The sequence below is a fragment of the Triturus cristatus genome, chromosome 4_1 (genome assembly GCF_964204655.1).
Source record: "Triturus cristatus chromosome 4_1, aTriCri1.1, whole genome shotgun sequence".
Taxonomy (NCBI): Eukaryota; Metazoa; Chordata; class Amphibia; order Caudata; family Salamandridae; genus Triturus; species Triturus cristatus.
Genome location: NC_140585.1, coordinates 453,687,698 through 453,712,772, shown reverse-complemented (window position 1 = coordinate 453,712,772; position 25,075 = coordinate 453,687,698). Strand labels below are relative to the sequence as shown.

The following is a 25,075-nucleotide window of genomic DNA, read 5'->3' as shown; positions in this document are numbered from 1 at the left end:
GGTGGTCTTCTCTACCCATAGTGCGGACTGTCCACCCTATTGCCATAGTCCTGGCTTCTGGCTGTGGTTCTGAGTACAGTGAAGGGTGCCACCAGTGTGGTTTGCCACGTGGACACCATTTTTAACGTGCCTGCTTGGCAAACATTTTTGTTTGTTTTGAGAACCAAAGAAATAGATTTGCCTAAAGGAGACCTTTTTTAATCGAACCAGAAGTAAATGGTCCTAAGTGGAGAGGACAGACAATCACTGTGACTTAGTAATCCTTTGGCAGATGGGAAGATGATCCTGGTGAGAGGTTTTCAACAGTGGAAACAAAGCTCTAAATCGAGTGGAAGAACAGTGGTTTTGGCAGGGCTGGTCACCACTGATTTATGGCTCCCCTCTCATTCTGCCAAACTCTAATTCACGTGATAAGTCCTGTGGTTCTGTGATTTCTATATCAATTTTATTTTAGAACAAGAGGTATTTTGTTTTAAGTGTCAGTGGCTCTCTGATCCTGTTGTGGTGGGAACCATCCCCCTCTGTGACCAGTTAGTGGAAGATGTAATGTAGATTGAGCATGATTCACCTAAAAGGTCAGAAATATGCAACCACAGGTTTCCGACCTCACCTAGGGCAGATTTCTGACTTTGAGACTTTATCACATAAAAGGCATACTAGAAACACTGATTTAAGACAAAGGACTGATATCAAATAAAATGAGCACTGAAAGTGCTACTTTATGGCATGGTCTCTGTCAAAGTTTTGGGTTGACTGATGTGTTATACAGAGGAAGGTAAGGTGCGTACCATATTAGTCAGTGGCAAGTGGTTGTGACTCGAACTTTAAAGGATTGTACTGCTTTTGGCTGGAAATGAAGCAGTACTTGTGGACATCTTTTTTTTAACCACTTTATTTATTTGGTTTTATTGCTCAACTGATCAGTTGTACACATGTTTGCTATACACTTATCCATAATCTTATTCTTGAGACATGCAGATCTCCAGCAATACATCTTTCAAATACATTAAACATAGCGAGAGGAAATAGATGATATACATATCATGATAACGAAGGTGGACACCTCCACCGGCATATCACGTATCGACAAAACAATATCCAATCAATCAATCAAGAAATTTGTATAGCGGGCTACTCACCCGGAGGGTCTCAAGGCGCTTGGGGGGGGGGGGGCGCTACTGCTCGAACAGCCAGGTCTTGAGTTGCTTCCTGAAGGAGAGGTGGTCTTGGGTAAGATGGAGGTGGATGGGGAGGGAATTCCAGGTCTTGGCTGCTAGGTAGGAGAAGGATCTTCCTCCCATGGTGGCTCTTCGAATGCGCGGAACGGCGGCGAGGGCGCGGTTGGTCGATCGTCGTTGGCGGGTGGGTGTGTAGAAGGTCAGGCGGTTGTTGAGGTATCTGGGGCCTAGGTCGTGGAGGGCTTTGTGTGCGTGGGTGAGAAGGCGGAACGTGATTCTTTTGCTGACGGGGACCCAGTGCAGGTCTTTCAGGTGTCCGGAGATGTGGCTGTGACGGGGGAGGTCCAGGATGAGTCGTGCGGAGGCGTTCTGGATGCGTTGGGGTCTTTGCTGCAGTTTGGCTGTGGTTCCGATGTAGAGGGTGTTTCCGTAATCCAGTCGGCTGGTGACGAGTGCCTGGGTGACCGTCTTCCTGGTTTCGGTGGGGATCCATCGGAAGATCTTTCGGAGCATGCGTAGGATGTTGAAACACGATGACGAGACGGCGTTGACTTGTCTGGTCATCGAAAGGGAGGAGTCCAGGACGAAACCCAGGTTGCGTGCGTGGTCCATTGGTTTGGGTGCGCTGCCTAGGGCCGGGGGCCACCAGGAGTCGTCCCAGGCAGATGGTGATGATCCAAGGATGAGGACTTCCGTCTTGTCTGAGTTCAGTTTCAAGCGGCTGTTCTTCATCCACTCGGCTACTTCTTTCATCCCTTCGTGTAGGTTGGTTCTGGCGGTGGCGGGGTCGTTGGTGAGGGAGAGGATCAGCTGGGTGTCGTCGGCGTAGAAGATGATGTTGAGGCTGTGTTGGCGTGCGATGGCTGTGAGGGGGCTCATGTATACGTTGAAGAGGGTGGGGCTGAGTGATGGTACGCCGCAGATGACTTTGGTGGCCTCGGATCTGAACAGGGGGAGGCGGACTCTCTGGGTTCTTCCGGCGAGGAATGAGATGATCCACTCCAGTGCCTTCTCTTGGATTCCGACGTTGCTGAGGCGTTGTACTAGGGTGCGGTGGCAGACAGTATCGAACGCTGCGGAGAGGTCCAGGAGGATGAGGGCCGCTGTTTCCCCGTTGTCGAGCAGGGTTCGGATGTCGTCAGTTGCTGCGATGAGGGCGGTCTCGGTGCTGTGGTTGGCTCGGAAGCCGGACTGTGAGTGGTCGAGGGATCCGTTCTTCTCGAGGAAGGCGGCAAGCTGTCTGTTGACGGTCTTCTCGATGACTTTGGCAGGAAACGGGAGGAGCGAGATGGGGCGATGGGGGATTATTACATTACTCTGCACCATCTTTCTGATGTGTCTGCCTGCTCACTTCCATGCCCCGGTATATGGAGCAATGTCCTGCCTAATTCTCTCCACTGTTCAAGGTCCTCGTCGAGTTTCTCATCCTTTCTACAAGTTTTCATATGCAACTCTTAAGCAAGTCACCACTCACCCACATCTCTCATCCATTTTTCCAGTTTCTGAACTCTAGTTCTCATCCAGTATATCGCTACCCGCCTTCTGGCAAGCACCAATACCAATTGTAGCAGTTTATAGGCCATCTTACTTTTCCTACGCTTTGGTATCTGTCCCAAAAGACACTGCTCAGGGCTAGTCTCCACTCGGATACCCACCCCCGACACCCTGGTCACCAAACCCTGACAAAAGTTTAGTACATCCAGGCATTCCCAAGCCAAATGCAAGAACTATGCTCGCCCACTGTGACATCTTGGGTATTCATCTGTCCGGATTGGGTCTATGCGGTGAAGCCTCACCGGGGTCATATATACTCTTTACAGTAAATTATAATGTATCAATTTCAATCGCACATTACAGGATACTTTACGTGTCAATGCAAATGCGTTCTCCCAATTCTTCTCTGTCAATGGGGCCTGCAGGTCCTCATTCCATGCTTCCCTTGCCCTGTGTACCCAAGACACCGAATCCGACCTCATAGCCCTCTATAGCAGTGAAACCCATCCACATCCACTACCACAAGTAAGCAGCACATCCAAAGTCTCGGTTGTTGAGGGCAAGGTCTGGTACGTGGGCCATGTGACCATGGCTAACTCCATCAGCCCCGCGTACTGCAAATACTGCCCACATCCTAATTCAAAACTCTCACACGCCTGTTCAAATGTAAGGAAGGCATTATTGAAATATAGATCCACGAATACCTGACATCCACCCTCCATCCATGCCCTGAAGGACACACTCAGTCATTTTACGTACAGGCGCCAAGTGCCAGATGCTTAACTTCCGATGAAAAGGTGCGTGCCGCAGCACGCACTCCACAAACCTTTGACATAGAAATGCCGTTTGCTTAACTACATAATAAATAAGTCTAATCTGGGCGCCTCTAATCCCCCTCCTTATAGTGTCTGGAAAGGAGCTGCAATGACACTGTGCTACGCTTTACCACCCAATACAAAGACACCAACAACGACCTCAATTCCTGAAATACCGAAATAGGTATATTATACATAGGGTTCTGTAATGTATACAAGCATTGGGGCAATAACACCATCTTTGCCATTGTGATTCTGCCCATTAAGAATAGCGGTAGCGTATTCCAAAATGCTACCGAACCCTTCAGAGAGTCCAGTACCTTATATATGTTCAAGCGAAGGATCTGAGCATCTTCGTGAGCGACTTGTATTCCCAGGTAACGGAAGTGACCTATTTCCCACCACAGCCCTACGGCTGGCAGCTCCTCAACTCCATATCCCTTCAGCCCAGCCATTGAGAACACCAATGATTTAGCCCTATTAAGTCGCAAGCCTGAATATTCTGCAAATTGATCCAACAACTGCAAGAGCTCCGGTATCGCTGTCCGGGGAGATTTTACATTGAACAATGTATCGTCAGTATATAGCGATACCTGATGCAGACTGCTCCCCAGTCGGATTCCCCAGTCATCCAGATCCCACCTGGCCTACACCGCCATAGGCTCTATTGCCAAAGCAAAGAGTAACGGGGACAGGGGGCTTCCCTGTCGCATACCTTGTTCTAGGCACCATTTTGTGGATCTATTTTGTCCCAGCCTTATCTGGACACTCGGCTTAGTGTACAATATCTGGACCCACTTACAGAAACAGGGCCCGAATCCTGCCACTTTCAATACCTCTTGTAGGTACCCCCAATCCACTGTATCAAAAGCTTTTTCAAGATCAATTGATACTAGTGTAATTTCCTCAGCGCTTGCGCTTGTCTAGTGCATTATATGGTCCAAGCGTTGAATGTTCATGCCTGTGTTCCGGCCCGAAATAAAGCCACACTGGTCTTCATGGATCAAATGGGCTATGTGGAGTCCTAATATCTTAGCCAGCACTTTACACAACTTTGTTATCGGCCTGTATGCTGTGGGGTCCTGGCTATTTCCACCCGGCTTGGGGAAACATACTTATTTCTCCCTCTCACAATGTTGTCGGTAATAGCCCCTTTTCGAAGGCCTCATTAAATGTTTTAAAAAAGGTTTTCACCAATGTAGCCGAGAACGCCTGATAAAATTCACTTGGGAATCCATCTAGTCCCGGTGCCTTAGCCCTGGGCATGTCCGCAATGGCCTCTGCTATTTCGTCTCCTGTCAATTGCGCTTCCACTTCCAGACTGTTCTCTGCCGTGAGCTTCATCAGTTGGATGCCCTCCAGAAACGGTGCATAGCGTTCCGGTTTGACCAGTGGGTCAGCCGAATACAAGTATGCATATGTTGTCGATATTGCTCCAGGATATCTAGTGTAGAGTGTACCAGTTCCCCCGATTGCGTACTTGTTCAAGTGATCAAAGGGGGCTCCTGCTCCCTATGCAGTGTCCATGCTAACAGCCGACTAGACTTATCTCCCGGTGCGTGCAGCAATTGCCTATATTTAGTAAGTGTATACTTGTCCAGTCTGCCCCATATATCAGTGATTTGTACTTGCATTGTACGCTCTCGGGTCTCCTCCTGTCGCTGCACGAACGTCTGTACTTGCGCCAGTAAATCTTCCTCATCGCGTAACTCACCAATCAATTGCCTCCTCACCCCATATATTAATCGCATCCATGCACCTCAAACCACCACCTTCAAGGCATCCCACTCCGTGGCCCTATTGTCAGTAGTATTCCAATTAAGCGTTAAATAGTTTGTGAGTGCCTCCGATAGCGCCTTCCTGCCTACCTGAACATCCAGGAGATCCGTTGGGAGTCTCCATCCTTGAGGGCCTTGATCCCTGCTATTCGATTGCACCACACAGCATACCGGCGCATGATCCGATAAAAATCTCGCAAGCTGGGTTATGTCTGCTGCCATTAGTACAGGTGATTCAGTCAGCAAGACCCTGTCCAGTCTACTGTATGTGTTATGTGTCGGTGTACAACACGTGTAAAGCTTTTGTGTTGGGTGCCTTATCCTCCAGATATTCCGCAGACCCAGTTCATGCATCACTTTTCTCAGTTGTTTAGTCATACACGGCTTGGTGCCCTTTCTAGGGAGATGCCTATCCAATCCCATCAGGATTCAGCATACAATTAAAATCTCCCAGCCAAATAAGTGGGGCATCCGGGTCCTCAGTGATCAAGTCTTGTATCATTAAGAAAAAGGACAGGTCATCTATATTCAGGGTATACGTGTTCAGTATGGTTATATCTTTTCTGTCAAGTTTCCCCCGTAGCAACACTTTACCAACCCCCAATGTCCGCTCCATATACAGGAACTTAAAGGGTGTACCCGGGCCACCCAGATCAGCATACCCCTAGCACATGTGGAATATGAAATATTAAACACTTGACCCCTCCATTTCTTAGCCAATCTGGCAGCACCCACGTCATCCAAATGTGTTTCCTGCAGGCACGCAATCTTTACAGTATGTCGTTTTAAAAAAGAAAGTACTCTCTGTCTCTTGGTACAGGTGCCCAACCCTCACACATTTCAACTAAGGAACTTTACCTCTCTCGCCATAATGATTTACTTGCATTTTCTGACTGACTGTATCACTGCATCTGTCACTCCAGTGTTCCAACTGACCTTCTAATGCAACACAACTTTTATCAACCCCCAAACTTAAATCAAACCTGCCCCACCCCCCACACGTGGACAACATTCAGCAATCATCACATTCGAATCTGATGTTGCTCATACCAGGACGTGCACAGCATCCCCAACAGCCCAACTGGGGCAACAACTTTCCACTCCTGCCCCAGCCCATCCCCCCTTTAATTATGCGACAGCTTCGTAGCCAAAACAGTCTTAGGAACCCCAGAGTATGTCCAGTACCCTTCACGCCACACTCACACACTTAATAAAGCATCACTATGGGTGTGCTAGTTCCACCATACAAGATGGCGACTACATTCTCCCTACAGCAGCAATTACTACATATAATATTACCACACATCTATAACAGCGAGAGTTCATACTTCAGATGGGCCAGGCAGCCAGTCACTTCTTAGTCTTCCTTCCTCTCAAGAGGCTCCTCCAGCAGCGTTTCAGGCACAGTGCCCATTGTTGGCCCCAGGCTCTGCAATTCCTCATCCGAGCCTTCATTCACCACTCCTTGTGGCTGCGCCATTTGGCTTCTATCCTCTAGCGCCTCCAGCTGCAGTGATACATCCTCGTTCACCGTGATCTGTTGCTGTTCGGGATCAGCCAACGCTTTTACTCCGGCTCACTCTTTTCATTGTCATGTTCCTCAGCGTCTCTTCTGTCCTCTCTGCTCACCAGGTGGGCGACCTTCCCCTCGCATTTCTAGCCGTTCCCAAACGTCCTCAGGAGTATCAAAAAACTGTGCTCTGCCCTCTCAAATTACCTTAGCTGGGTACAGTAACATATATTGGAGATTCAATTCGCAAAGTTTGCGTTTAACCCCTAAAAATGATTTCCGTAAGTCTTGCACGTGCTGCATATAATCAGGGTACACAGCAATCTTGTTGTTCTCATACTGGAGTTCCCGCTGCTCTCGAGCCGCCCACAGTATACAGTCCCTGTCGCAGTAATTTCGTATTTTTGTGATCATTGCGTGGGGTTGTGCCCCCGGCACTGTGGGCGGGACCAGGGCCCTATGTGCGCTTTCTATTACAAACATATCCGATAGGCCAACAGGCCGAAGTTTTGTTCGTATCCAGTTGTCCAAGAATTACTCTGCCGCTCCCTGTTCTGCTTTCTCAGGGATACCCACCACGCATATGTTACTGCACCGTGCTCTCCCTTCCGCATCCTCAGTGCGGCTCTTGAGCACTTTTTTAGCCATGGTCTTCTGCGCCGCCTGTTGTTTGAGCATTGCCAGGTCGCCTCTCAGCTCCACAATGTCTCCTTCAGCATTTGTGACTTTTTCTGCTACTTTCCTTAAGTCTGCACGGAGGAGGTTGACATCAATGGAGATGGTATCTATACGATTCTCCAATGCTTTTCTGGGTTCCTGACACTCTCCTTCTAGCTTTTGTTCTATCCCCACGGCCTGTAGTGTCAAAAGTTGAGGCTGGTGCCTGGGGGTAGTATACTGTATGATAGTATTGGACCCAACAGCCTTCTGAGCCTTATCCTTGACCATTTTGGTTCCGTAATCACAGGTCGCCCAGCTCTTAGTGATGATCAATGGGTGTGAGTGTTGTCTTTGCTCCTCTCCAAAGACGATCCCGGTCTTCGCCCAGCCAGTACCACTAGTCACATCCAGCTCTTATTTTCCAGTAAGGTGTTCACCTGACATCCGGCCAGCAGACCCCTTTGTGTCAGCTCTATGCTCAGCAATGACACTCCACCAGGAGCAATACCATTATGGCAACATGAAGTGTCTGGCCCTGTTTTCACACTCCTCTCCACAACTTGCCACATTTTCTGCAGGCAGAGCTTATTTCCCTCCAGCATGGGCACTATGTATGCAGCAGGGCCTGGCCGGGGTCCACCCAAGTCCGGTCCCTCAGTGGCATACAGAGCTGGACCCTCCACTGCTCTCTTCTCATAGCTCACCACAGGGGGAGGAGACAACTATTTGGGGAACACAGCGCTCCCTGTCCTCGTGCCCGAACCTCCCTCACGTTACCAGGCTTCGCAGCAGCTCTCTCGTGGGACCCAGGCAAATACCTTGTGATTGGGCGCGCCCATCAACAGCGACAATTTTCAGGCCCTCTCTGGCTTCACAATCGTAGCAACTTCTGTCCTGTCGAGCCGGTGAGCACACCACAGGGGCCGCTTGGGCTGCACGCTCACCTCTTGGGGCTACAGCATCACCCCGTCAGGGGTTACAGATCGCCAGGCAGGTTCAGTCTGCTCCAACCCCAGCGCTCGCACGCAATCCGCCCCCGCTGAAGCTGCGATGCGCGTGCCTGTCAGGGCCGCTTCTCCTCACACCGCAGGGGGCTTTAAGACAATCCAGGAATCCACAGCAGCGCAACCACCGCCAGCCGCCACTTAGACGCAAGCCCAGCTCGTCAGTCGAGCGCTGATCATTCGGCCCGCCCGCTGACGTCTTCCTCTCAGGGCCCACAGTCCGATCCTCGCGCAGTATCAGCACTCACCTTTTTCCTGCACTGCAGAATCCGCTTGATAGCCTCCGCAGGGTCGGTGGACCAACATTAATCGGTCCTTCAATTTTATTTGGCTGCTGCCTTCTGTTCACAGGATAAATGCAGGATTTACTGGCGAACGGACTGGGAGCTCAGAAGGCTCACGTCCTGTCGGCCATGTTGCTTGGCCATGCCCCCACTTGTTGACATCTTTAAAGTATTTGCAGAGGACAGAGCACAACACCATAACATAACTTCATAACAGCCAAGTTTTGATACTGCTTATGCGTGGCATGTTAGTGGATTCAGTGTGCTTATGAGTGTCATTCTACTGTCAAATGTGTGAAACATTGAGTGACAATTTCTAGCAATTAAATTGAAGCAGTAACTAGTATTTGAGTGCTTTCTGTGAGATTTATATTATAATTTCTAAACATAATACAAAAAATGAACACACACTTAAAACAAGCCAGACATGTTGGCATTGCCATTGCTTGTTAACATTATCAGATGAATGAGTAATAACGATTTTGTTGTGAATAATTATATTTGAAAATATTTCAGGTCTTCAGAGTTTCTCTATCTGATCACTCCTGGTCTCCCTTCATACTGCTTTCATTTACTGTCTTTCACTGGTAGCCACTTATGTCCTTTTCTCAGCATCAGTTTAAAATCCTCAATCTGTATATCTCGCACGTCATCTCTTTCCTCTCCATCACTGGTGTCTGACACTGTCCTGCATGCACTAATTGTATGGCCCCTCTCATCAGACATTATTCACAAGGTTAGGGGTCCCAGATGGGAACCATAGGAGGGTAGAAAGGTCCTCAATTAAGAGGATGTAAGGGATATGTTCAACCTGTCACAGACTCAAAAACACAGTAGTATCCCCTCTGGAACCAGGAAGGTTCCTGTAGAAGAGGTAAAGAGATGGGGGATGGTCAGTGCATAAGATGGTAGCACACCCACTATCGTGGGTGGGAAGGGAAATAGACTCTTTTCTTTATATAACCCTCACTCACTCTAGTAGTGACATGCTTCATCATCGGGTTCAACCCACCTCCTAAAGGTCAGGGTGGGCTCAACCATGTTTCAGGGAGCACTTATAAAGACTGGGTTTATGGGGGCATAATTTTAAAGATGAAATTACTGTCCCATTCGAAAAGTAACCTTTATTCTTGGGATGGGAGGAAAGGTTGATAAGGATGTAGGGCTAAAGAATGTGATGGCCTATGACCATAAAACACCAACATGTTTCAGCCCTTTCCTAACAGCCTATATGAATTCCTTGGCTTTCGTCAGGGTGGGTAGCGATAAAGTCACTTGTCCCGAAGACATGAATGATGTGTGCATGCAATTTGCCTGTGAAAGAATTTTGAAAAAGGCATATACTTGCCACTGCTTTCTGAGGGAATTACCTGTAGGAAAGAAATGGTTCAAGAGAACAAGCTGTAATTTTTGCTGTAATGCCAATATTTGGCGTACTGTTGCTGTGAAACTTCACAGTGCAGTCCCCAAGCAAATAAGTGCCGTGACAATCAAGGTATTATCACTAAGAAAGCACGTCATTCAGTGATCCCAGTGATATCAAACCAGATCCACTCACTCATTAATCTTTTTGTGTTCAGTTACTAGTCAAGGCGAGTGAATTGAACGTGAAATCACACATGTGGTCTCATTCACACATACAGACCCTCAACGTAGGGTTGCTCACGTTTATACCAAAGTCCACAACTATCTCATGTACACACAATGAATATTTAAAGTGATAATATACAATATTCGTATTTGGGGTGATAGGATCACTCACCAAAATTTAAAAGGGGCACCTGTTCCTACGGGGGCATGAGAGGGAGGCCTTTTAGTCATACACTGAGTATAAGGAAGAGAAAAATGCCCAAATATTATTAAGCAAGTGATCCTTAAATAAGGGAGACAAAAATTGCCTACACGTATGCCTTCAGCTGTATCCTCAGGCATGAGGGGGAAGCAAAAACTTACTTCATCAAAGGTCCTGTCCCTGCACGCAACCTACTGTTAGCTCAGCTCCCCTGCTTGCAGTGGCCATAGGGGAAATGGTGCTCGATTTAAGTATTCAAGTTTCTGCAGAGGCCGGCATTTCTGTGTGTGGTCCTGCCCGCCATGCCTCAATGAATGGTGATCGGTTAAAACGCTGGGGCTCGTCCAGGAGCAGAGCCTGGATGTGCTACATCTCTCATCGTCAATGGATACACGGAGCTTCCGTGTACAACCTTGCCCGCAATGATGAGAAACGGGCTCACACGTGATGTGTGGCCTCATTCGCTAAGTTGCGCAGTCCAAGGCGGTTTTTCCAGTGATTACAGAGGCAACATAGTGTAGCCACCCCCAGAGTCATGTAGCGGGAGGTGCAGACAGACATCGTTAGGCCAAAATAATGGTAGCGTTGAGTTGGGTCCCATATGTGGTGCATATTGGGTATTGTAGTCCCACTCTTTCAGTGTAGCACATGGCGCTGCATGCGTACTCCATGGCCCCTGTCATCAAGCACAAAAAGCACTCCTGTCTCTCTCTGCTCAACTGTAACAACCATTTTCTCACCTTGCTAGCAATATTTCATCATTTGTGTATAACTACTTCACACACTTTCATATAAAATAGAAATGACTATTGTTCGCTCATATATGAATATCGCTCTCTAGGTTCTGCAGAGAGGCCAAGTATGGAATGAGATCTGCAGAGAGAGCAAGAGTTGGTCTGAACACATTTATCTGACCCATCAACAGGCAGTGGGTGAACTCTCACTGCCTTCAGCCTCATCTGCATATGTTTCTATCCTGCCCCAAAATTAGCACCCACCCACAACCTTAAAACTGACCTATAGCCAACTCAGAGGGAGAATACACTGTACAAGGGTTATATTTGTTTCATGAACCTTCTACTGAATATTTGGAGAATGCAAACACTTTTTAATGAAAGATTATGTTGAATAGTTTTAAAAGAATTTGGATGGCCAGATATTTAGTCACTCTGTGGTACTGCAGCGAAATCGAGGTAAAAACAGGTTGTTGAGTTCGATACATGCTCAATTTTCTATTTCACCAGCACTAACGCCATGCTGGTGAGGTGAGAGTGGCATGGGGCTGGCTCAAACCTGGGGAGAGGCTCCATTGCCTCGACTCAGGCCATGTCTCTCCTATTGTCCCATAACATGTCACCACAGCAGCTCCAGCGCAGGGTGACAGAGGCTCCCACTGTCACAATGTGTATGCATGTTATCTGCACATGTGGTATTTACGATTCTGCATAAGTGTATAATGAATGTGCACCGTATTTATCGAAAATCTCACTTTTTCAATGAGATGGTGTTATCTTGTGGTTCACACTAATGCGCTTTCTGGGCGGATTTTCACCACAGCCAGCGCTTCCTTTCTGTGCTGTCTGCCCTGGGTTAATACCATATTATGGGGGATATTCTCAAGAACGTGCGATAATCATCGCCACCCTAGGCTAACGCAATTGTACATAACGCCATCTATCGCAGGAAACGAATGCCGTGTTAACGGCGTATTCTTAACACGCCGGCAACAGGCGATAGTTCCCCAATAACACATCAAATGTCCACGTTAAAATTACCGAAACACCGATAAAAAAGGACACCTGAACGTGAAAAAAGTTGCGATGGGCCTAACAGCGATGACAATATCAGCGATAAGCAGCGCCAGGCTTGCTATTTCCATGTCAGGCAGGAAAATTCACCATAAAAGCTGCCCAAAATACAAAACAAAAAACAAAACCCAAAGAACTGAGAAGCACCATGGAGGAAGCTGGAGCAACTACAGAGGCCAACCAGAACTCCACAAATCCCCCGGAGGACCAGCCAGGGACGTCGGGGAAGGAAAAGGGCAAGGAGAAGAAGAAGAGGGACCCGCAATTCAGTTCGCAGGAAAGCAAGAACCTGATTACGGAGATGATAGAACACCACCAACTGTTCTTCACCTCCACTGTGTCATTGGCAGCTAAAAATGCAATATGGCAGTCCATCTTGGTCAAGGTGTATGCGGTCGGAGTGAAGTGCCAAGAAGCGCTGGAATGATGTGAAGCGCAAAACCAAGCTGAAACTCGCTAACAACTAGAAAGCAGCAATGCAGACTGGAGGTGGGAGTCAAGAGCCACAGCAGGAGCTGGATGAGATGGAGGAAATGGTATCCACAGTCATCAGTGGGGAAACGGTGGCAATTGCTGGGGGACCGGACACAGCTCAACATGACCTGACCCAACAGCAACAGGGTGAGTAATGACAAGGGGCTGGGGGGATGGGGGGAGATGGGCACAATGGCACACATGCACAATTAAGTATAGCACAGTGCACACCCACAATGACTAAGGATCATGACCCTGATCTCCTTGGCATACTGCAGCACACACAGAAACAGCAAGTGGGCCCCCGTCGACAATGGCCCAGAGGGGGCCCTCCCCACACATCACTAATCTCACTACAAACCCATACACATGTGCTGAACCCAGCAAAGCTGTGGGTCCATTAGCCACACTGACAATGTAAGTGACACTGCATGACGATTAGCATGGCTGCAGTCCAATTATCATGACCTGGTGCACACCACGACATTGAGGTGGGTGAGTGTGGACCACATCCATTAAGGAGCAGGTCACACTCTGACACATCCACGTGCACAAACAACCCCTGACGTCGTCCCCCTTACGTCCATGTTGCTCATGTTGTGGGACTTGAGTCCCAGGGTGCATCTCTGCATCAGGATGGTTCATATTTGACCCCAAATGACACCGAAATCTCATATCTGACCCCAAATGACACCCTGTTGTCTTTTTTTGGACACCAATTACAGCCTTCATGTCATGTTTTTGTACACATGTGATACGCTGATGAGTGGGATTACGTACTACATTTGACACCCTGAAATGGAATTTCGAATACGTGACACCCTAAACAGCCTCACTGCACAGAGGTGACATCTGCACCATCTATTTGCCATTTGTGAGATTGTTAGCACTTAATGTTGCACTTACACTTGTCAGAGTGATGTGCTAATGCAGAGGACTGACATGCACACAGGGAACGTGTGTTGCACTGAATTTATTTGCATATGCTGTTCATGTGGTCATTTTGTACTGTTCCATGATTGCTAAGGACAGTCACAATGTGACATAATCATGCAAAGAAATTGTTATTGATTGTGTTCCTTCGGGCTATACCTGCTGCAGCTGCAGTGGGGTGTGGTCCACCTGCCTCATCTTCCTCATCAACATCCGGTGCATCTGGCACTTGGATTCATGGGCATTGGTGCATACACATCTGTTGTGCAACACACAACATGCAATGATCATCTTGCACACTATATCTGGGCTGTACAGGAGTCTTCCACCTGTGATGTCCAGGCACCTGAAACGTTACTTTAACACACCAAATGTGCACTCAACAATGCCCCTGGTGCGTTTGTGGGCCACATTGTACTGCCTCTGAGCCAGGGTGTACGGGGCTCGGTGGGGTGTCATCATCCACGTGCAGGGTGCATATCCTTGATCACCTGTAAGAGGTAAGTGAGATTAGTGTAAATTGGTGGTTCTGCATGCTGTGTTGGCAGACTCACAAGTTGTGTGGCGTGTGATTTGTGCGACTTTCGGATTCATGTTTGCCAAGTATTGCTTCTGGCAAATGTGTGGGATCAATGTGTATTACGTGGCCTCACAGCTGCTCCTCCCTCCCCCGAGCCTATTTACTTGTGTGCGCTGCACGGTTGCATCACTTTCACTCCTACGGCACACCATTGTAATGCCTATCTGCGCATGTCCGCAAACCTGACAACAACACTGTGATATGGGCCGTTGAAGGTGGGGGCCACATGTGTGTAGGCCTATGGTAAGGATAAGGCAGACACAGATGTAGAGTTCAGGCCTGGCTGAACTCACGCTGCGATTGAGGCTAGGCCTTTGGCTTATGCTGCGGCAATGAAGATATACACACAACAGTTGGCATGTATTAACCAAGACCCCGAGCAGTCTTCCGCTCTTTTATTTATCCATTCGGGTGAGCCCGCCCTCCGAGTGCATGCGACATTGCAACGTTGTTGATTAAGGGCCGGGTGGTGCCGACACTACAACAGAGACACACGCCATAGTCATGTTTGTGGCCAGCCCGGAACTGAACCACACCCTGAGCCCAGAACTGAACCATGCCCAGAGCCTCATGCCATTTCTTTACACTCCTCACATGCCTACGCGTGCTCTGCCGCGGTGGCACTGGGATGTTCTGCGCTTTGGAGCACGTCCACCCAGGCTTTCCAGCCGCCTGCCGGGGACGGGGGTGGCCCCGTGACTGTGAAGGGCTCCAGTGGCGTTACCGAGGACATGCTGTCGGCTGCTGGAGGTGGACTTATGGGGTAGCCCCATTGGACATTGACTTGCGCTGCACTGAGGTAGTGGCACCTGAGGTACTGCGTCCGGCATGGGCCTACCGCCACGTGGTGATGACTTGCGGTCCACTGAGTTAGTCTCACTGGAAGAGCTGAGCGGGTGTGCAGCCTGCGATGATGCAGTAGGCCTGTTGGGGCTGACTGGATTGGATATGTCTCAGACCTGCTGGACCGCAGTGTAGGCTGAAGGGAGCAGTCAGCACACACAGAACTCCGCAGTGCGGTGCTGCTGGGAGCGCTGGGGGCCTGGTGCACGGAAGCCAGCGATTGGCTGTGGAGGCTGCCAAGCTCACGGGCCCCGGGCTCGAAGATTGCATCTGCAAGTGTTGGGCCCTCTTGGAGACACGCCGGTGTTGGCAGGTGGGCAGTAAGGCCTGGCTGCGCAGGGGCGGGCAATCACTGCTGGGCACCGGACGTGTCTGGGGACCAGCGGGCTGGGGTGCAGCAGGTGCACAGTATCGTGCAGGCACCACCGGTCACGGAGGCGGCCTCGTGGCAGGGTGAGGGGCGCCGCCCTGGCAGACACACCCCTGCAGGCGATGACGAGATGTGCGCCGGGTGGCGTAGCCGGTAAACAGCCTTTACTTTGCATGCTAAACAACGCATGCCAACAAAGCGGTTGTTACAATGACCGCGTTGTTATTTTGCATACCGTTACAGCGCAAGTCAGAAAAACGACTTGTGTTAGGGGTAACAAGGTGTTGGATTTAAAATCCAACACCTTCCCTAGTGTCCGCACAGACTGGAGTTGGAATAGTAAATTTTTCTATTCCAACATTAAGCGCCCCCTAAAAGCAAGTCGTGGTTCCGAATTGCGTTGTAACGGTATGCAAAATAACAACGCGGTCGTTGTAACGATGGCATTGTTAAGGCATGCGTTGTTATGGCATGCGAAAAAAAGGCCTATATTCGACATAGCCACCTCGATGCAGGTGTAGATTTGTCCTTTGGAGGTGGTCGGCCACGTGTGTGTAGGCCTATGGTCAGGATATGGCGGACACAGAGACACACGCAGTAGTTACTTTGGTAGCCGTCCCGGAAGTGAACCACGCCCAGAGCCCCGGGCTATTTATTCACATTTCTACGCTGGACTGGCGTACGGCGGCCAAGTTCACTACACTTATGCTTACAGGGGGGAGTCATAGCTACATGTCCAAGGTCTTCCCCACTGCCTGAGGTAAAATGGTTGCGTCCACTCGCAAAACACTACAAACACCAGCAGTATATGTCCACATGGACATGTTTGTACTCTGCATGCTCAAGACTGTCCAGCACATTACCGCCACACTTGGCATTGTGTACAATATTATTCAAGGGACACTTGCCTCCTTCGCACATGCTTGGTTACCACCTCTCCCCACATTCTGCAATTGTGTGGCAGAGGGGCTATGGCTTTGTGGAGGGTTTGTCTACATATCTGGCCCCTGTTACCACAGTTACTTGTGTTGTCGTGTCTGATAGGTGGGCCTGTTGTTTGGCATGTTGTATGTGATTTTGTTAGGTGTGCATTCCCACAGTTGTGAGTTGTATGATTGTGGAGTTGAGGTGTGGTGTGTCCTGTTGGTACTTACGAACGAGCAGTCCATTTCCATAGGTGCCATCCTGAAAGCGCTGGTTGATGATGGACTGTCGGAAGATGTAGGAATCATGCACACTGCCTGGGAAGTTGGCAACGACATTGGTGAACAGTCCTGGGTGGTCCACTATTGCCTGCACATTGATGGAATTTGTGTGCTTTCTGTTGCAGTAATTGTGTGCAGTGTCGGCAGGGGGCACAAGTAGGACATGTGTGCAGCCATTTGCCCCAACACGTGCGGGAAGCCAGCTATGGCGTAGAAGCCTTGCTTGGTCTCCAGCTGTTCCTGCGCAGTGTGGAGGAAGTGAAGGTGCTGGGGTATCAAGCTGATGATGGCATCCGAGACAGGTGTGAGGCACTTTGATAGGGCTGGCTGTGAGATTCCTCTGACTCTGGCAGTTGTTGGTTGGAAGGTACCAGAGGCCAACAAGTGCAGCACATCCAGCAGCTTTGTCTGCGGAGGGATGTTGATTGTCCGCTGTGATGGTACTGTCAGCCTGTGGTCAATGTGGGTCAGGATGCGGAGGATGGCTGTCCTTTTGAGCCTGTAATGGGCAATAACATCCTCTGGCGTTAATTCTCTGAGGATGGTGCTTTTTCGGAAGGTCCGCTGTCTTGTTCTGAGCTGCCTCAGTGGTAGTCCAGGGGTGGTGGGTGGTCCTGGGGGTGGTGGCTGTGGGTGTTGTGGCCCTCTTGGGTCTCTGAGCTGCATGATTAGTAGCTCCATGGCATCTGTTGGTCTTCAGATGTGGCTATGGGCTGGGTTCCCTTTCTACTGCAGGGTTCGTCCTACTTAAGACCAGAAAAAAGCAGGACTTAAGTCCCTGCTGCTAATATGTGCCTTATCACCTGTTTTTGGCCCGCATCACCGATCTGGCTGGTCGTTGAGAATATCGCGAAGTGGTGTTATTGTGAGTTTTTGGAAGGGATCGCCTACTCTGCATATGCTTAGCGTTAGTTGACGCTGTCAGCCCTGGCGATGTTTTTAGCGGCAGATATCGCAGGTAAACTGACGATGTCAGCTGTTTGCGCAGGCCTGTGAATGGGGCGAAAAATCTATCGCCACTTTCGTGGCAGAAAAGTGTTGCTAAATCGGCAACGTGTCCTTGAGATTATACCCCTATATATTTTGCTGAGCTTGTTCTTTAAGTTTGAGGTAAAGTGTGAGAGCACATTTGTAAAATTACTGTCTTATTGGTCAAATTTTCTGTTGGCCTGGCCACTGCTTGCTCCAGCTTGAATTCCTAGTATATCAGTCTATAGGTAAGAGGTGTAGGGGTTCTGTGGTGGCTTTAGAAGTATGAAAATGTAAATACATTGAAAATTGTGAGATTGCACATGCTGGCAAAGTGTCTCAGATTAAATTGTTAGTCATGGCCAACCTCTAATGATAATATATTATGTTAAAGAAAATCACTATGCAAACATTGCCCCTTTCGCACTATACTTTTGCACTTGAAACCAACCCCAAAAAACTGTAGGCTGATAAAAGCGGTCCCAATACTTTATGGAACCCATTTATGTTTCCATAAATAGGAGTGATAGGGTAAGTACACTGAGAAACTGTGGTGTAAACATCTGTTTTATCCCTACATTCTCAAATCCTTACCCTCAACAGGCCTGCATTTATAAGACAAAACTCATCACACTTTCCCCACCACAGAGTTCAGGGTTGGAATATGAGGAATAAATGTGAACCACAACTCATATTTTCCCCGTGTCTACCGCAATTTTGCAGAGTGTAAATAAGAGTAAGTGTCCTAGAGATACCAAACACCGTCCACACACATATACGCCACAACCCCAAAGGATCGCACAGTGATGTGAGCATGAGCAGCATGAAACAATATCATGTAAAAATGCTACACACCTGCTAAATGCAACATACATTACAACGTGACAGCATTGATAAATTAGATTATCTAGAGGCTGCTGCTGGCTTCAATATCGTTTGGGAGCCGGATGCAAGCACACTATGGTCAAGGTGTGTGACCTGCTCTCTGATCCAAAATCCCACTCTCATGTCATTGACCAGGAACAGTTTAACAAAATACCTCCAATGTTGCCGAATCCGTATGAGGTTGGGCCCGTCGCTTGAGGTGTGTTTAATTTTGAAAAAAGATTCTTCCGCTGCACCAATGATCCAGCGCCCCACTTGTCTCGCTGAGGGCCGGGGCAGCCATAGAACAATTTGTTTAGCTGTGGAGGACCGAAACAATGTTTCCAACTCATGTCAAAGTAATGAGTGAGCACCCCAGGCACTAGGACATGAAGCTGTAAATTGTACAGCAAGTGACACGCACTGGCTGCTTTTATTCAGCCATTGAGCACCTCTCATGACCCCACAGTGTCTCAAGGAGCTCTTTAAATGTATGACCAATGTGTTTATGTGCCGTGATGTTGACACAGCACTAAAATGCGTTATTTTAACACCTGATGCGTGGTACTTGGCAGGACTACATAATACAAAGCAAAATGTATGCATGAAAATAGCTTACTGATGCAGTCCCAGTAAATGCCCGTTGGCAGGCAGAATATAATATTGAAATCATTTTTAAAGAATATAATTCAAGTTTTTCATATTAAGAAGCCTTTTGGCTATCTAGGAAGGCTTCAATTAGGAGTGTCCCAAAAAGTCTGCCAATATTTTTTGCACCTGTTGAAATCTGATACCCCAGGGTTCAGAATTTAGCAGGTGCGACAAAATCGTTCCTCTTTCAGATTGCAATAAAATGCAGGTTTTGGTGCCTTACACACCAAAGTGTGCATATCCTACATGTACCGGGCATTTTCCCCAGCATATTTTGGTAGGTATGACCATGAGGGTGGAGACTGTAAAATACTATTTACTGCTCTTTCAGTTTTATTGCCTCTTATTTAGGAGAACAAGAATGTGCTGTGAAATGTTTCTATCTTATTTGAGGAGCATCCACATAGCACGAATACTTCAAAAACCACAACAATGTGAAAAGCAGAGCTTTAGCAGCACTCTTAAATACCCGCAGCCCCTGGCTCCTCCTAAAGTTAAGTGCCCATTTCTTTTGGCAGGATATCCATGCCCTACGCCTCCAATGGCATCTTCCTTGAAAATGAAGCCGGGTACTACAAGCTGAGCAGCTCTGAGCATGGGTTTGCGGTGAGGATTGACATCACTGGGAATGTGGAAATCGTGCTGTCTGACAAGCACTTCAACAAAACCTGCGGTCTCTGCGGAAACTTTAATACTTTTGCTGACGATGACTTCATGACTCAAGAGGGTGAGATATCATGTTTTCGAAAAACACATTCTCTGCTTTTGTGAAAGTTGTGGGGATGCAGTGCACATGTTGTATTGTTTACGTGCCTTACAAGAAGCTGTTTCAAAATTCCGTTTCCCCCTAGAACACGCAGTGCTGTGGAGCTTTCTGAAAGCTCGCCCTTCTAGCTGTGGTTACAAGGTATCCCCTTGTCATCAGGGGCACAGTGTTCTGCATCTGGGTTTTTAAAAATCTATTGCATTTTAGTTGTTGAACTCGTGGTTTATGTGAACTACACAAAACTAACACAAATAAAAACAAAGGGCCTCATTTACAAGATTTTGATGCACGGTAGTGCAACAAGCCTTCCTGCTGCGCTGCCGTGCGTCATAAAAGAAAATGGCAGGAAAGCGCCGCATCTACAAGATACGACACATTCCTGTCCTTCTCCCCTGCGCCGGCGCACAAACAGCAGTCGCGCGCCAGCGCAAACACCCTTGTATCCTTTTGCAAGGGTGCCTGCGCCGAGGGGAAGATTGTTTTTGTGCATTTTCCTATTGCTAGGTTTGCTGCAAAATGCAGCCCGCCTAGAAAGAGGAAAAAACGAGGAGAAATAAAAGTATTTCTCCTCATTGCGCCTCCTTACGCCTCCCCTGTGGAGGCATGGGATTCTGAAGCATTCCCAGGTTTACAAGCGTTGTAAATCTGGAAATGCGCCACGTTCAATGGATGTTGCGTTGGAACACCCACCGCAACACCAATGGAACGCCCCTTTAACGCAGAGTTATGCGTGAAAGGGAAATATATGTACAAGGCCATGAAAAGTCAGGCAAGGTTACTTTTATGGCCTTGTAAATATGGGGAACCCATTGCACTGCTGGTGCGTCAATAAAAGTGATACACCTGTGGGGCAATGGGCTTGTAAATAAGCCCCAAAAGGTCCAATTCACAAAGATATTTTCTGCAGCAAAAAATAACTCCATGTAATACTAGCTGGCATTCACAAAAGGAGCCCTGTCAGGCATAAAAGGTTTTACAATACAGATTTGTCAGCCACAAGTGCAGCTACATCTGCAGTAGCAAATGCAACACAAGGCATGGGAAGTAGGGACTACAAGTCATGATTAATCTTGTAGATTTGTGAACTGACCACAAATATGTACGTTTGTGGGTATTTACAAAATGAAATCTGACCCTTCCCCACCCTGGAAAGGGTTGGAGATTTACTCAAGCCAAGTGATGAGTAACTCCCCTTCCAGGATTGGGAAGGGGAACAGTGGGCCCACATATCTGGTTAGCATGTACGGGAAGAGTATTTCCCCAAAGGGAAAAGTGTTTTCTCAGTTGAGGTTTTGCACATTTTGCACATTTGGTTGGCCGTTCATTTCCTAAAATTGTAAGCTATGCAAAGCTCAACACAGGGAAATATGCTGCATTAAAATAGTCACAAGACAGGTAGACTAATTTGCCTGGAAATGTACCTGATGTGGCTTGTAGTCCTAACACCAATTTAGACAAATTGAGCAAAATGTAATAAATAAATCAAGGCCAAAACATAAAAAATCTAAACAGTAGAACCAGAGAGATGCAGTTTTAAAGATTTGAGTGAAAATAGCGCCAAAAAGCCCAAAGTGCCACTCGCTGCTATCTGGTCGTGCGAGACTGGGAGAAAGTCACAAGTTGAGGCCAAACGCAGTGGAGTGTGGGGTGGATACTGGGACTAGTTTAGTCCTGCTGAAAAATTACCTTATTAGTCCAGTGCAAAGAGCCCCGTTCATGGTGAAGGGGGCTGCAAGGAGTAGGGAAGCATTGTGGATGGTTGTTGATGTAGCATGAAGAGCAGGCCAGGTGTTGCAGACTGTAATCACTGCAGTGTGAAGATCCTGCTGTCATCGCAAACATTCGGGCTGGAGCTTTGTTGTGTCGCTCCCTTTGATTAGTCAATTCTGTATTGATAAGAGTTGAGTTTGCGGGCAGTGCGAGTGACAATATTTTGGCACCAATAGGCCCACTCATGGTGACGAAGAGCCCATAAATGCCACTGAGGCCACACCAACGGTCCAGGATCTGAGGGGTACCACTGGGGGGGGGGGGTCAGGGGCTTACTCCAGCTGGATTTGGGTGCTGGTTCAGGTGGTTGGGAGCCTGTTATGTCCCTGAGGCTCTGAACAGGAGGCTTGTAGAGAAGCTATTGGAGTCACTCTGGGAGTCATGACTTCAGGTGCAAGTCCAGTTTCTCTGCCTCAGGCAGGAGGACCGCAGGGCAGGAATCCAGCAAAACAGCAGTCCAGCAAGGCAGTAATTCAGCAGGGCAGCAGTCCAACAGAGTGGCATTGCTTTCAGCAGCATAGCAGTCCTTCTTCCTGGCAGAGTCTCCACAGGTCCAGAATTGTTCTGAAGAGTTGGTGCATGCGGTCTAATACCTATACTTGGGTATCACTTTGAAGTGGGAGAAGTTTTAGAGGTTTCACTTTGAAGTGCATAGGTTTCTGGCCTCCATTGCCCTGGCCCTAGACTAACTACAGTAATTATGCAGCCCTTTGTGTGGAGGCAGAACACAGCCTATTCAGCTGTAAGTAGGGGTGTTCCCAACTCCTCCCTCCCATATTGCCAGGGATGGCCCATCCAGGCACATGTAAGCTCTCTATTGTGTGTGGCTGTCTAGGAGGAATACATAAAGCCAAACTGTCAGCTACACCTAGTCATGTGACCCAGACACAGGCTACAGGGACTAAATGGCTAAGGCACGAAAATGGCAAGTTGCTAAAAATTGCATTTTTAAAATTGTAATTTAAAATCCGACTTTACCATAAGAGAGGATATTTCATAACAATAACAAAGACACCAAACATGAACTTTATACCTGTTACCAATTGAAAGTTACAGCTTATTAAATGTAATAAGGTGACTCCAAGTCTTTGGGAGAAGTGGACTTGCAGTACTGAAAAATAAATTTAAGAGGTTTCACTACCAGGACGTGTAAAACCTTAAAAGTACATGTCCTACTTTTTAAATACATTGCACCCGCCCTCTGGGCTGTTCAGGGCCTACCTTCGATGTGACATATGTATTAAAAAAGAAGTTTTGGGTCTGGCAAAAGGTGTATTTTACCAGGTTGAAAAACACACACAGGCTGCAGTGGCAGGCCTGAGACATATTTAAAGGGCAACTTAAGTGGGTGGTACAATCAGTGATACAGACCCTTTGTTTTGCAGACTCACTAGTAGCATTTTAATACAGGGCCTGGACACCAGTATTGCCACTTTACTAGGGACTTAAAAGTAAACTAAATATGCCGATTGGGTATAAGCCAATTCTATCATGTTTTAAGGAGAGAGCACAAGCCCTTTAGAACTGGTTAGCAGTGCTAAAGTGTGCAGAGACCTAAAGCCAGCAAAAACGAACTCAGCAAAACATCAGAGACTACCATTAGACTCTGGCTGGGCTGTAGTTTAAAAGCACTACAGTAACACATTAGAAGGGAAAGTGCCTGTCTTATGTAGAAAACCTATTTTATATTTTTGCTAAGACACCCATAAAGTGTGCCGTCTATGCCCACAAGGCTGTGTGACTAATATATAAAAATGTGGCATGCTACACCCTGGAAATAGTATGTCCTCTCAGTTTACAATTCCCCAAATGCTGCTTTCATTGTGTAGTAAAGCTCAATTTTCCATGAACAGATGTAGCTATGAATAAAGTCATTGTTTTACAACCATGGCTTTTAAAAGTGTTAGAGCGATTATTAAAAGCAATTTTTCTCTTAGTTTCATATACTTGATTTAATGGTGAACGTAGATGACTGATCCCATTAGTGAAAGATTAACTTTAAGGAAGTGTATTTTGTGCAGCCTGATAGAAAACAATTTTAGAACCAGTTTGCCTCTCAGCCCTACTCCACATGTCCAATACATATCCTTAACTGGCTGTTAACAACCATGTTCCTGGAAGACAAGTACTTGGCCTCTGGGCCCTGAAAGAAAGGTCTTGGAGAGAGACAGGGATCTTGGCAGAATAAAGGACAGCTTTAACAGTTCTTCCTTTCAATTGGAGATGTCAAATGAATCTGCCAGGAATTGCTGCCATTCATTTGTAGTGCCCTCCTACAATGTCTGGCTTCAAGCCCAGACAGAGGGACACCAGTGTAGGCCATGACAGAGGGTGGGGCATCTCATCTAAACAAGGGAATTGCTAGGGAAAGGATCAGAGCTCTTCTAGGGTAATGAATCTTGTTTTAGAGCTCATGGGAAGATTTACAGTATTTAAAAGAGGAAGTGCTGCAAAAGGAGGCAGGGTATTTGTAAGAAAACAGTTAGGATGTAGTTGTAAAAACTCAAACACAGTAAGTCATTAAGCATAAAGTCCAGCTAGTGTTTATGTTAATACCAAGCAGCAGCGCAAAAGGTCAAAGTCACTTGTCATTTCAACTGAAGAGGAAAACATGCTAGAAAGTGGTTAGTTGGAGCAAAGAGCTGAGAAAGGGAGGGAATTTTAGAAGCCATATCTATATGCATTCTCTCAATACAAGTCAATGGAGATTAGTAGAACCTTGTTACTCTCAGCTAAAATGTACCTAATAAGCAAATGTCAGGATCTTCTCCCTCAAAAAGCACTGGATATTCTTGAGGAGACAATATCATTCATAAATACAATACTAGGTTTCCTTATTCTCCTAAAATCCTGCTTCCACTTGCCAAGTTCAAAAGTGAAATTGCACAGCTAGGAAATGTGCAAATGTACAACTCTGAACCTGCTGCATTCGAAGCCTACTTGAGCCTTAAAAATGAACAAGCATACTCAGAGCCACAGGAAGCTTCAAACTACTACTAAACAACATCCATATTTGAGTATAAAACATATGTACATTCTTGGTTATACACATGATTATGAATACTGTACTACATAGGAGTATATGACCAAAATACAGGCAGGATTTAAGTTTTCAGAGCAGGAAATTCTCCAGTTACCTGCTAGTTCACAGGATAACGCAGGCAAACGTCTTTCAAAAAAGTGACTCTGCCATATTGTTGGCAAGAGGGCCAGGCTCCTGTTGGCCCCCGGGGATGGAACTTCCTTCCAAGGTTCAGGTTATTGAACACCTGCTTGCTGGGGCACAAAAAGCAGAAGTACTCTTGCCTCCAAGAAAACCCAACTAAC

The 25,075-nt window shown here is 47.4% G+C and overlaps 1 protein-coding gene across 1 annotated transcript in view; it reads left to right on the top strand.

Annotated features, from left to right (window-relative positions):
- VWF (von Willebrand factor) overlaps window positions 1-25,075 on the top strand; it is a 1,048,714-nt gene that overhangs the window by 51,155 nt on the left and 972,484 nt on the right. Inside the window, exon 5 of the mRNA XM_085652611.1 lies at window positions 19,731-19,939. Within this exon, the coding sequence (XP_085508737.1) occupies window positions 19,731-19,939 (209 nt within the window). The remainder of the gene's footprint in view (window positions 1-19,730; window positions 19,940-25,075) is intronic.